The 13,617-nt window shown below is 43.7% G+C and overlaps 1 protein-coding gene across 1 annotated transcript in view; it reads left to right on the top strand.

Moving 5' to 3' along the window:
* The window catches only part of LOC147797661 (cell adhesion molecule DSCAM-like), a 59,704-nt gene that overhangs the window by 12,796 nt on the left and 33,291 nt on the right, over positions 1-13,617 (top strand). The window contains 1 exon segment of the mRNA XM_087142716.1: positions 107-442. Coding sequence (XP_086998842.1) covers positions 107-442 — 336 coding nt within the window.

Below are 13,617 nucleotides of genomic sequence, written 5' to 3'. Positions count from 1 at the left end.
TATTTTTAGGGGCAGTTTGCCTGAACGCTCACTTCATTTATAGTTTTATTGGTGGAATTATTGTGGTCATGTGCCTCTGATACCCATTTAATTTTTACACCTATAGTTTGCCTGCCGGTTACTGGAAATACCAATCAGCTTATTGGTCCTCAGTTCGTCGCTGTCCCCCCTCCCCGAGTCGATTTCGCACACAACGGAGGCGCACAGCTGGTGTGCTCAGCATACGGGGAGCCGACGCCTGCTGTCCAATGGGTTCTAGCGGCTGATGACAGTCCCGTCACAGACGTGGCTGGCCTGCGTCTCGTGACCGAGAACGGAACGTTGAGTTTCCCGCCGTTCACCCCTGAGGGCTACGTCAGTGAAGTGCACGAGGCCACCTACAGGTGCATTGCCAGGAATCGTGTGGGTGCCATAAGGAGCCCCAACATCCAAGTGAACGCAGGTGAGTCAAGCACAGTGTAAACGGAACTGTATAAAGGTTGTGGCGCCTGCGCAGAGAGCGCTCTCTTAATGATTTACGTAATATGCTCAGGTAAAAATACAGTAATTTGCGCAGATATTACGCATCTTGATATAGTAACAAAGGCTTTTAGGAAGTCACTAAAGATACGCGTAATGGCCATGGAATTTAGAGGATGGCTAATCACATTTGTAGAATATCTAAATTTCACATAAAAGCAGAAAATTATTCAAGGCAAAGTGTTCACGAGCAACATAGAAAACCCACAATAAAACGTCCAGTGCGCTAGCACTGGGCCCCAAACCACTTTCTATGTTCTACTGTACTATACAGGCGATTATGACAATGGTGACGTCCAGAAATGTAAATATAGGCCCAGAGAGTGCCTGTGAAATGCGTGAAAATTGGTTAGGAGCCGTTTACTAGCCCTTTACAGTAATAAAACCACTGTGGCAGGCTTTCTCTGCTGGTTACAAGGTCTCCAAAACAAGTGGCGGATATTACCTTCATTAATTAATACTCCATGCAGACATCACGTGCCCCAGTGTATTGCCTGATTGTGATCCATATTAAGCATTATCACAAGGGACTGACAACGGCTTTTTGGGGAAAACAAAAGGATACGCCAGACAAAGGGCGAGAGGACGGCCGGGCAGAGCGCAGTCGAGCAGGCGCGGGTTACGCGCCGAGCAATGATGCCGCTCTCATTGTTTCTTTCCACAGTCCATTTTTAATTAAAGAGTAGCATTATGTACCCCGCCTCCTGCAATATTCGGTGCGACATTCTGCATGCAATTGAAGCATGTTTACTTGTCAAAAAACGTAAACCAACTCCAGGTCTCGTACACTAGACGGCTAACAATGTAAAACAGGCGGTATAGAAAAACAAAAATAGACAATAATGCCATGTCTAGAAGATAATGTAACATTGCCCCGAGCAGTCAAGTTGTTTGGGATAACTCCACTTAATTTAAGGGACAAATGGACCAAAGTTAAGGGTGTTGATATTCTTTATTAATAATGACCAAAAAGTTAAGTAAACTCATTTTTCATTTGAGCGCATATTTGAATAGTATATACAAACGTATTAGACCTTTTTGTTTCGCCACTACTACAAAAATAAGAACTGAGACCCTTTTTTACAGTCTTCCTTGTCATTCAGTCTGCATTTTAAAGTAGTGCGCAGTGTCGGGAGGAGAATGAACATTACAAACCGAAATTTTAATATGAAGTGTGTATTTTCTTCTGATTGGATCGAACGGAATCTAATTTACCCGCACAGAGAAACAAGATCGATACCGGACAATGGCTAGCCAGTCCCCCGGAAGAAATTAGCGGGATTGACAAATAATTTTCCACACTTAATTACTATTTTGCCGGTCATTTATTTGTCGTCGGAGGCGGTGTATTATCCGTAAGCGATGCTTGCAATATTTCTGAAGTGTTTTCCTGGTTCGGGAGCCACTGAACTGCCTGCAAAAAAATATAGCATGGGAATATTTTGCCCAACAGCAGACGGAATGGACGTGGGATTGAAATAAAATACTGCATTTTTTTTACTGCCAATCTTTGTTTTCTTGAAGTACCTGGATTGGCAATGCCTTAACTCGGCTCTTTTCACTGTATTTGCGCTTTGAGATATGGTTGAAAAGACATATTTTGAATAGCGCTTTGACGGGAGTTTTAAATTCAAAATCGTTTCTTGGATTCAAGGATTAGCTTCATATGCAGCCTGTGTGAGTTGACTAGTGAAACTGAATTCTGAAAACGAAATTCCAATTCTGGACCGTCAAGGTAATTACAGTCGAATTACCGTATACCTTATTGCGATTAGATTTCTTTTGATAATTTATGTATTCAATTTCCGCGTCAGGATAATTCGAATTCACTCGAGGTAAACAAGTGTAGCATAAATATTTTGAAAATTTTCAAAGTAGCAAGGAAATATTAGTGGTTTATGTGCCAAGACTGTGTAATAATTATTTCATATTTGTGTCAAAAAGGAGACGCTGTCTAATCTAAAGTGCGTGCGAATAACATTCCCAGTTTCTGTTCAGAGTAATCACCATGGGACATTGAGGCTTTGTCTGTATTCAACTGGCTACGGCTTAGAGCAACAGAAAAAACTCTACGAGAATTGGGTACACTAGTCGGAAGCCATAAACAGTTGGACAAAGCCTTTGGCCATTAGCACATACTTTCATGGAAGCCATTGGCATCGGTTATTGCGCTACCATCGACCGTAGCCATTTCATTCACACCTGGCTTTATTTTCTATTAAAGTCTCCCCTAGTTCTCCCATCCGAGCCTGACGGTCCTCGTGAGCACACTGCAAAATCTCGTGCCTGAAATGGCAAACCGATGTGTACAGCGAATTTCAGGAACATACATACCTCCTTAGGGAATGATCAGACGAATCCATACAATTACAAGCAAAACGCTCAGTATGATCGTACACATTCACCCTGGAAACATTCTCGTGGTCAGCGGCATTACAATGAGTGGCGTTGAATGCAAGTGATTACACGGTGAGTTGGTTTGACCTCACACAAAAGCAAGACATTATTGAAGGAAACGGGATGTACGCCACGGATATTGGTGTGAAATCGGGATTACCAAAAGACGTGCAGTTCAAGGCAGCAATACAGCTCTTCAGAAACCACGTTCCGCCAAGTGGAGCTAATTGAGTAAACGTGTCTTATTGCGCTTCAGTGAGCATTCTCTAGTGTTGCAGGACGGGGGAGGGGCTCTTCAAGACTAAACATAATCATTTTCAATTCTCAGAATGTTGTCAATGGAAAAGGGGGGTGTTGGGAATGGAACAAGGCGTAATTGTTAAAAAAGCTTAAGCCTAATGCACTTACAAGAATGCGGACACACATGCATGTTTGACAATAGGCCCAGAGAATTGCATGCTCAGAAATTTCGAAGCATGGAAAAAAATCCAGGTATTTTTTATGCGGATTTCAACCTCGCCCTTTTCCCCCAAAAACGCAGAATTCAGTCTCGACGTCTGGTTGGAGTCAGTCTGGTTGGATTCAGTCAAGATGTAGTATTTGCTTCCAAGTTCAGAATATGCTAAGTAGATTCATAAGTAGATTCATTCATTCAATGAAAATGAACATGGGTTCTTGACTGAGGTCTAAATTAGGTGATCCGTTTGGCATTGGAATGGTTTTGACCTCAGCACAGAATTCTAAAACTTAGTACGCAAGACACGAACATTGGAGTCATGAGAATTGATAAGCCTAATCATTAAAGAGATGCCTCCAGCATGGCTTAATGTTGAGCTGAAGATGGGTTCGATAAAAATATGGTCGCAGAGGAAGATACACGTGCGATACGTAATGTTATTGACCGACCTTAGTCAGGCTCCGCTTTCTGTCGACATGAGTGTGACCGGCACCTCACAAAAAATCGACCAGAGCCGCAAATTGCATTCAATTAGCGAACCAGGTGCGGCCCCACGCATGCGCTGTGCCGCGCGTGACGTCACGTCCTCGTCCTAGTTTAATTAATATCTCCAGCCCGGCACCGTTTCGGCCCCCAAATCAACCCAGCTTCGTCTCAATTAATCATCGACTATATTCCATTGGAGGGTTCCTGAAGCGGGCCCTCTCAGCGAGTGTAATAATAATTTAGAGTCCATGTTATCTTTAATACATGCGGCGATCGCCTTCCCGATTAAAATTAAAAGGCATACCTGGCTCTTAACGGCGGTGAGGCTTTTTTGTCGATACACAAGGTCGTATCAATCGGCACGTAAAACAAGCGTTACAGAGTCTGTGTGCGATTGGTATCGCGGTTGAAATTTGCATATAGACTACTCGCTACAACGAGCTATACTACACAGTTCTTACTCGTGAACGCACACAGATGTACATGTATTGTGTTCCCACGGTGGACCCTGGGAGCGCATGGAGTGCGAGCCGTGAAAAATTCGCGTGGACAGGGGTGTCATTAAAATACGGGGGCTTCTACGATTTCATATGCTTGCCTCGCGGGACTATTAGAGGACAGATTAGCGACCGTCACCGATGGGTCTTGACACGACGGATGGCCGATCTTGTTTGATTAGAATTTGATACATGTTCGCGTGCTAACCTCGGCAGAAAAAAAAGCGAGTAGGGCACGGTTCAGCAAGATGGGGAAAAATCCTGCGAGATATGTTTGCAGAGTGAAAGACTTACATTTCATGCAAAAGGACCCTGAAATGCGGTAACTATGGTTTTGGCAGATGTCATTTATAACGCCAACGAGATGCCACCTTTGAGGCTTTCAAATTTTAAGAGCTCGATCGTTGCTCGCAAAAATGCGAAGCTAAGCCCGCTGCCGCGCTCTGCAGTCAGCCATTTGGGTTATTATGACTGGATGATGTGACAGAGCCGTATATCCCTGGTCTTGCTTTGTTCTTAATAAGAATTCGGAAATATCTCTAATATCGGGAGGGACAGCTTTCGTCTTGCGAATTGAACTGATGGGCATGTTTCATCTCTAGCAACTCCCATACCGGTGGCTGCAAGCTTCCAAACCAGGGGCCAATTTCATTTAATTTGCTTAAGCATGAAAAAACCTTGCTTGACAAATCAGGTCATAGTATACCAGCCAAAACTCCATGTGATGTATATTGTTTGGGAATGGTACTCCTCTGTCATTTAGTTAGCACGGCAATCACATAGATTTTGAGCTGGTAACCTTTGTTTTTTTAAGCATAAGGTTATTTTGCGCTTAAGCGAATTTTGTGCTTAAGCGGGTCTATGAAATTGGCCCCAGGTAGGGGAGCTTTCGCCATAAATTGTGAAGGCATGGCTATAATGCAGTAGCTCGTGGAACTCAGGGACAGAACCTGCCTCAACATTGACCAAGAAACGGTACTTGGTACACTTGGTAGAAATTACTCCTAGATTCTCTAGCAGGGAGATTTTAACAATTAAGGAGGCCTTCTGGAGAGTGGACAATAATTTGATTTTAGGGGTTATTGCAATGTAGTTTCTGATGATTTTTACTGAAAACTGCTGATGAAGGCGTTACTACATTAATTACTATGACGAGAATTCAGACTTGCGTCAATTGAATATCGGGTGTTGTTGGTAATGTAATCTACTTAACATTATCCTCGCTTTGTTCACACCCCGCCAATAAAAAAAAAATCACCTGCAATTTTCAACTTGCATTTTTGAAGCTAACAATATAGTCTGGGAAAGTTGATTCTCTTGATGATAAAAAGGAAGACTTAACGTGTTGATAATGTCTAATGCAGCAGTTCTCTGTGTAGAGTTGCTTACTAACATCGTCGATAACCTGCGTTTAGGGTGGATTCGTCATACCTGTCCGATACATCCCGCTTGTTTCTTTGCCAAGCCTTCGGGAATTTTTTGGCTGACGTTTCGGGGCACTTTTTGATGGTGAACTTGTATCAAACTTTCACAAACTGTTCTTTTGAAAGTTGGAATTTTTGAAATAGGTTGCTGTACTGTAGTGAAAACCACTTGACTTGAACAAAGAAATAAAAAGCGCATTACTAGGCAGTAGCATGAGCTATTAATAACATAAACCACAAAACCCTAAGTCAGATTGGGTTAATACTTTATTTACGCATAATGCATATTGGCATTTCTTCCGGCTTACCAAATTCTTGAAAATCAGCCATAGCATGATTGAGATCCGAAGGGGTGGGGTCAGCCACGGGCTATGAGGTAGAACCCCCGATGCAATTACTAATGTTCGACTGGCTATGTAATCGGCTTTCTTGCAGAAGACCCTTTATTTGAGTTTTGAAAGAGAAAGAGAAAACATTTCCCACGGAACACCTTTTTATTGTTTTCATCCATTCCAACAATTAAGTCAAGTATGGAGAAATAAACGGACCAGTGACACCTTTGAGAGACCCAGGGAAAAAGAGTGCCCATTGCTGCTGCGGCCTACTGAAAGTACGACGCAGCGATCCGTGCTCGAACCCCTGCCGATTTTGCCTGCTTGGCTGGCATCGGAAATCGAACACCAGACCGTGAAGGCGCAGGGGGCGTTCCACAGCGCAGGCCGCGGATCAATGGCATACACCCCTCGACATCTACTGCCCCAATCTTGCGCCGTATACTTTTCCTTTTCGAGCTGTGGTGTGGAGGCCCGAGGGCAGGGACGCTGTGACCCCAAGGCGCCCTATGACATCCCCCAATCGATATAGCCAGCTGTTCACGGGCTGTTCTCGGTCAAGTAAAGTTGGCTTTTTTGCTGATGAAGAGGGGGTTGGTTGGTTCAGCAAAGCCACAATCGCCTTTTAAAGAAACAGGCTATATTGGGGTCTTTGATAAGGCAACCCTGTGCAAGGTAGACAAAGTGAGAGGGCGTGACACATAGAGCAACAGGTGCTAAACATAGCCTACGTAGAAATAATACCGGAGGCCACTGATACACGAGCAGGGCCCCTGTAAAGGAGGGGACTCCTTCAAGGAAATTAGTACCAGGATCGATCTCAGTAATACTGCTAAGTATGTTCCAGCACCAACAGAGCACTTTGGTAATTGAATTTTTGAATCACTGAGGCTAGACACTGCTTAGGGTACATGAGATGTCCCAGACAGCTTAGAGGATGAACCGCGTTTATAATTAAAACAGGTTGATGCCATTAACCGTACACCAAATTCAGTCTTGTGTATTGTACCAGGCTTCACATTAATGGCTTTTATGAGCTGACCGAGGTAATGGATTCACTGCATGGCTGTTCACAAAACTATGAAAGATTCTCGCGGTTGTGGGATATATGACTCATCTTCATGCGAGAGAAACAAAACATGTATGCGTGGTTAAAAATACCCGTATACGGGTCTGATAGTATATTCAAGAGTGCGTTGTAACCAAATATCGATAAAGGTGATGCTATCGATATTACTGAATCGCGAAAACACCCAGCCTTCCCCAGAAGGTTTGGCAGAGAGGAAGTCATTCCAAATGATATCATCTTCGTGTATCGATGATATCTCTGCAATAAGTGTATATGCCCCGAGGCTCGTCTGGAATCGTATATCGCGTACACCTAGACGCAACGGGACATCGCCGGTTTGTGATGAATTCGGTGGATACCTCGGTTGTAATAAGGTGTAATTTGCTTTTGTTCTCTCTGTTTCTCCGCGTATTTTTACCGCAAAGTCCCCTTAAACCGCACGTTCTCGTGCCAATATTCACGGTCATGCATAACTGAACGAGTGGAGGGCACTGCGCTTATTTTGTTCTTGATACCAACACTCTAACGTCCGAGCAACGTTTAAACAAAGATATGAAGGGGAACACAGTGATGAGTCTGGTGTCCGTGTGTACCTGGTCTCAGTCTGAAAGAACGCAAGCCCGTAGTAATCCTCAAATGTTTGAGGAGGTAAGAACGACAGGTCCATGAGAAAAAAAAAACAAACAGCAAAAACGGGACTTTGAAAAAGACATACGCTTGTCAAAATACCTGTGTTGTGGTATACCTTTCACTCATTCTGCAGTGTTGGAAAGCACATATTGGTCCCGTCCATGGATTCTAACCATGGGAAAGCTCACCTGGTATTTTTCTCTGAGGTCTGTTGTTTAAACTAGGCGGACAGGCAAACTCGCGGGCATATCGGAGAGATTTTAGCACAGATGCCCTGACATACCTGAGTGTTTGCCCACGTGCAGAGTGCACTTTAAACATGTCCAAGATTTTTGTTTTGTTTTTGTTTCGGTTTTTTTTTTCAAATAGCGTTGCACTGGACGTAAAGAGTTTCCCCCGTCCTTGTGTTTGCCTCCTCTGCTACCTCACCCCGTGCCTCCTGCCGACACAGTAATGCATGTGGCAAACAAAACTAGTCAGGTTGTCTTGAGCACGCCATTCTGAATTAACAATCGGCACAGATGTACTATCGGTTAGTCTTTTTGGTGGTCGTTCAGAACAGAATTATGTTGGGGGGTCGTTTTAAGCAGTTTTTAAGCAATAATTTGCAGCGTGAGACACGCTGAAAAGATTCTGTCAGTATCCACTTATAGGCCTAGTTAGCTTCTCGATATAATTTTCTTCCTTGGTAACCGCAGTGTTTTTTCCGGCTGGCATGATATCATTTTGGTAACTTTTCATTTGTAAAATGAAGGCATCGTACGTATAGTTTACCTGTGTTATCGCCATAGGCCGACTGTATGTCATGAACATCAGTGAGCGTTTACGATGGGGGTAAATGACCTGTCACGCACCATTCATTAACCGATGGTAAACTGACATGCTATTAAAAGACGCATCCATTTACGCTGGCAGTGGTGACCGTGAACTGCACTTTCATTTTTGGCTTTGAGACAACACTTGAAGTTTCAAACTGTTAGTTTCTCCCTGAAGGATTTCTCTAAAGAGTTCAAGACCAAAAGCGGGAAGCCATAGTGTCTCATTCATGGTGGAAGCACTTTGCCACACAATTGCAAGCTAACCGTACCGGACGGGCGGAGCAGTACCTGGCCTTTTGGGCCGTGTGAAGTATGGGCTCAACAGCCGTTTTGCGCATGACTGCAGTGCGCAGAACAATGCCAACTGACGGGGATGCCGAGACTGAATTTCAATGAAATCTAGTCTTCATGTGACAACAGGATGGCACTTTTGTTACTGCGTGGGTCACCACGGCAGCCTGTATGTCACAAAGTATGAAAGAATTGAATTTGAAGGCCTAAACCTTTAAGATGAATTAATGGAAACAACGCCCCGCTTCAGCTACATTTTTTCAAATCTCTTTAAAACGTACACCCCCTCCCTCCAAAAGAAACCTACCCTTCATTAATTAATAGGACTTTAGACCGCGTAATCTGCATAACTGTTGAGAGTGGGATATGTGATGACCAGAAGTAATACAGAACCATCATGAAAGGGAGACGTGTATTCGTGTATTGGGGGGGGGTCTTTTCTTAGACTCACCTCTAAAGCGTGTCCTAGGTCCACTCATCAACAGACGGGCGTGATTCGGTTTGTAATTATGCGTGCGGGTTGAATACGGGTGTACCACCCAACATCCGGGGCAGCGTGTTTTTCCCCGCGAGTGTCCAAACACAGGACACGGTCTCGCCGACGAGGATGATGAATGGCACCCTTTTAGAGAGTTTCGACAGAGTTTCCTGGGAAATTGTCCCGAGGTAAAACAATTAAGACAAGGTCTTGCAGTCGTGACAGTCGGAACGACCGAGCGATTCCTCGCCCCCCAAGTGTTGTATTTTTGTTTTTCAACTTTAGACCTTGGAAGGCAGACGGCGCGGAAAATATCGACGAACTTAGTCGCGCTGCAGGAGCACTGATACTCAAAAATATCAGAAAAGGTAACACAGCTGTGGTATGTCAAGCTTGCTAAGCAAATTACGTGTAATACGAGCCTGATGAAAAAAAGTTGTGAAGTATTTGCCCAAAGCATAAAGTAACTGGTATTACAAGTCCCTAGAATTTGTTGGGATGGCTATTTTCGACTGCATGGTTTAAGTCACATTTCACACAAAGATTTTAAGGACACATTGTTCCCTTTTCATTGGCAAAGACACCGACATCGCTGCATTTGTTGGCTCAAGTGTGGTTTGTTATTGTGCATCACACGGAATGTACCGATTAGTCTTCTCTTGAGGTTCAGTTTGGTGTCTCAATTTCTTGCATGGGCTCGACAGAATACGTAATGAGGGTTTCCACGAAAAATTTAGGACGTACTACGTTGGAAATGCAGTCGTACCTCCATGCCCGTTACCCGCGAGGAGCGTATAAGCAAACACCGGCCGGTTTATTTGCTCATTTGACGGCAGGTTGCGGTATCGCCATGCCTGCTCGTTGACACAACGCTGTGGCTTCGGTTTTCAGTTATTTTCCCACTCCCTAAAACAACACTTGAATCGATCGTCTCTCTGCACCATATTGTAATTGAATCTATATTGGACAGAGGGTACAGAGAGAGGCAAAGTGAAGAGTAAACTTGAAACAGATTTTTGTTTCATCGTCCTAGATTTTCCAGCGCAGGGTTTGTTTGTTATACTAATTCAAAAAGGAAACTTTGATTTAGCTGTCGAGCTTGTAGTAAAGAAACTAGTGGTTTGTTGGCTGCTTACAGACCAATCGTTGCCAAGGGTATAAAATGGATTCCTTGAGTAGAATATCTGGCGTCCGATTGGCTCTCGTTGTTCCTACGTCACGTGCATTGGAACTGAGATTGAAAAACGGCCGGGATTATTTTACATTTCCTTTATAAACATCATGAGCCCTTCTTGCCAAAATAATAAATCAAATACAACACAGAGAAAACCCAACACAGCTTGCCGTTGCTTATAGCTCAGTAAGAGGTTTCAACCCCTGTAGACTTGCTGTAGCCAGTTGTTCCCTCAGTTTGTTTGAATAACTCAAAAATGTGCAAGAGACGTGCGTGTTAACAGTAAACACTATGCAGTCGCAGGCTAGGCTCAGAGTCATGGTAATTACTATGTCAAATTGTCGTTAGTGCCCTAATTATTATATACCATCATTTGGCATAAGCAGTACGTGGGTTTAGGAGCAAAATATACACCCATTTTGTCATCTTTCAACCATTTCCATCCTTTTGACAGCAGTTTGGCCTGGTAGGCAGCTGCATGCGCTTGCTCAGACACGAATTCAAATGACCAATGACGTACCGTACATAACGGAATTTCCGGGAAATTGAAATGGATTTAGTGTTGTCTCTGACGCGCAATACACGTATTGCTCAATAAAAAAACACTAAACAAAAAACACAAAAACACAATTTTTTCACGTGTGTATGTTCTAAAAAGGAATTTGAATGCTGACTGATGCATCAAGTAAATTCTGATTCTTTATTAAGCTAATTCAAATAAATTGACTCCCAGTTTGATGTACTGGGCCGGAGAGATCAAGGTAGGTCCCTCTGTAATGACCTGGCGTAATTGGCATCATTTTTACCAGTCTTTTATTGAAATGCCGCGTAAACTGAGGCGAGGGTTCTCCACTGCCGACTTGACGTTTACGGAGCGTGTTTCGATATCAATGCCAGGGCTTGCACTGATGTAAGTAAACACGGGTCCTGTGTTCAGAGAAAGGAAGTTGTTCAAAATGACGAGTAAAATCCAAGTTAATTAAATTCGAATGCATCCTCCGTGCTGGCACCGGTGTTCAAGTAGACTGAGAACTCCGTGCTAATTTCATGTCGGTATCAGTTAGGTTACAAGGGTTTGGCTTATTAAATTTTGCCGGCCCGTTGCAACATCAGTCACTCTTGGGTTAATGATTAGTTTTGGAAGATTATATTTTGTGAGTATATGTTTCCTTGCGTTGAATTATTAAGTGGATAGAATGTGTTTAATTGTATGTTAGTAGCAATTTGGTCAGTTCTTGCAAAGTTAAAGTTCTAAATCAAACAACAATAATATTTCGATTTTTTTGACTGTGAACACTGTAATCTTGTTTACCTTGTTTAACGAAATATTTCTACACACCCTCGTCTTTGGCCGTGTTACAACTGAACTGTTGCCTGTCAGTTATATTATTCATACAACATTTGGTGTCATTATATCTGCCTGGTCGATTTAAAAGACTGGCAAAAACCATATGTGTTTTTATACGCTGCTCTACCTGAAATTAGTTGAATGAAATATACTGCAAATTCGACTTGGCAATTACTATATCCGAGCGTTGCACATACCGGAGTTGTAGAGTCATAAGCCATAAACTTCCCCCTGGAAAATTAGAATTTTGCTGGCAGCCCGACGAATGAAAGGAACCGGCGGAATTTCATTTCGGTGTTCGACTGTGTCGCACGCAAAACAGCGCCTACAGGTATATAAACAAGCTCTAATGAAAATAATTGCGTGGGAATTAAGCCGTTTCTTGAGCGGTTCTGGTGAAGCACCAGGGACGGGAGAGGTTCGGGGAACCCCTACCCGCGCTAATTGCGGATCATTCTTTGGCTCCTGTTTGTACATTAACCGGTCTCCAGGGCGAGGCACTCGAGGATGAGGGTGCTACCGCGCTCTCCCGGCTCAAGTACGCACCGCGAAAGCGAGGTCCGTGTTCGGTTCGGTCATTTATAGTCCTTGCGTTGACAGTCTCGAGGCGGGCGATATTTGCCCGTCGTCACCAGTACTAGCCAAGGGACGACAGCATAGCAAGACGTCAGGAGTGTTCTGTCGATTAAAAATCGATAATATTTGTGTTGAACTGATCAATACGGTATCCTTCTTCCGTACTGATCCCCTATCTGCCTTGAGCAGAACCACCCCTTGTCAGTTGAAAGAGCAATGTTAGTGGGGATCGATAATTTTGTTGGTAGCGATGCGACCGTAACGCGTGCATTTCATAGTTGTTCGTGAGACAGCGAAATTCAGTTCCGACCAAAGGAACCCCTTTGTTAATAAAATTGCGCCCTCTCTTGGTCCAGCTCAAACTGCCTGAGTCGTTTTAGATGCAGACTGCATATCGAATCTCCCGTAGCAGTCATTTCATCGTGTATGACATATTCGATTGTATTTTGGTGAAAAGAAAATACGGCTGTATTGAATGGCTATCTTAAAACCTCCTTTCCAAATAATTGGCTAGTATCTTTAGCTTGCCTTATGCCTTTGAAAGACGACATAAATTGTCCAACGTCATCCCATTGACTTGATACTGAATCTGACATCTGAAATGATCCCTGTAGTATTAATTTGGTGACATTTCAGACAGGGCACCCAGTTGTGCACATATTTCTTCAGGAGGTCTCAGAAAGTAAATGAACTGCGGCTAGTACATAAGTTGTGTATATTTAATTGTTGGGGGCACCTCGGGTACAGACTTCCGCTGAGAGGCCCTTCCGCTTCCGCAGGGTGGGGGGCACGTGCCCCGTGCCTGTATAAAGTCACATCACGAAAGAGCTGCTGTATCTTTAAACTGTTTATTGAACTTTTTTTGTGTGCTATAAGCACATATATTCCCATTACTCAACAACGTCGTGATAAAAGCTTACGAGAGCAACCATGTACATAGGCTAGCCACTTGAACATTAGCATTCTCGACGCTACCTCTTAGACTCTCCTACAGACGCTCGAGAGAGACTCTCACCCTTACCCGGGAATTTCAACTAGAGGCGTAACAAGGATACGGGTTCAAGGGGAACTGCGCCTATATTTTGGACCCTGGAGTAGCGCCTCTACTGGCTGCGCAGTCT

The sequence above is a fragment of the Acanthaster planci genome, linkage group LG10 (assembly GCF_054643075.1).
Source record: "Acanthaster planci isolate LZ-2023a linkage group LG10, COTS_SCS, whole genome shotgun sequence".
NCBI classification, from domain to species: domain Eukaryota; kingdom Metazoa; phylum Echinodermata; class Asteroidea; order Valvatida; family Acanthasteridae; genus Acanthaster; species Acanthaster planci.
The sequence above is the reverse complement of the archived record's forward strand: the minus strand, read 5'-3'. Positions and strand labels throughout refer to the sequence as shown.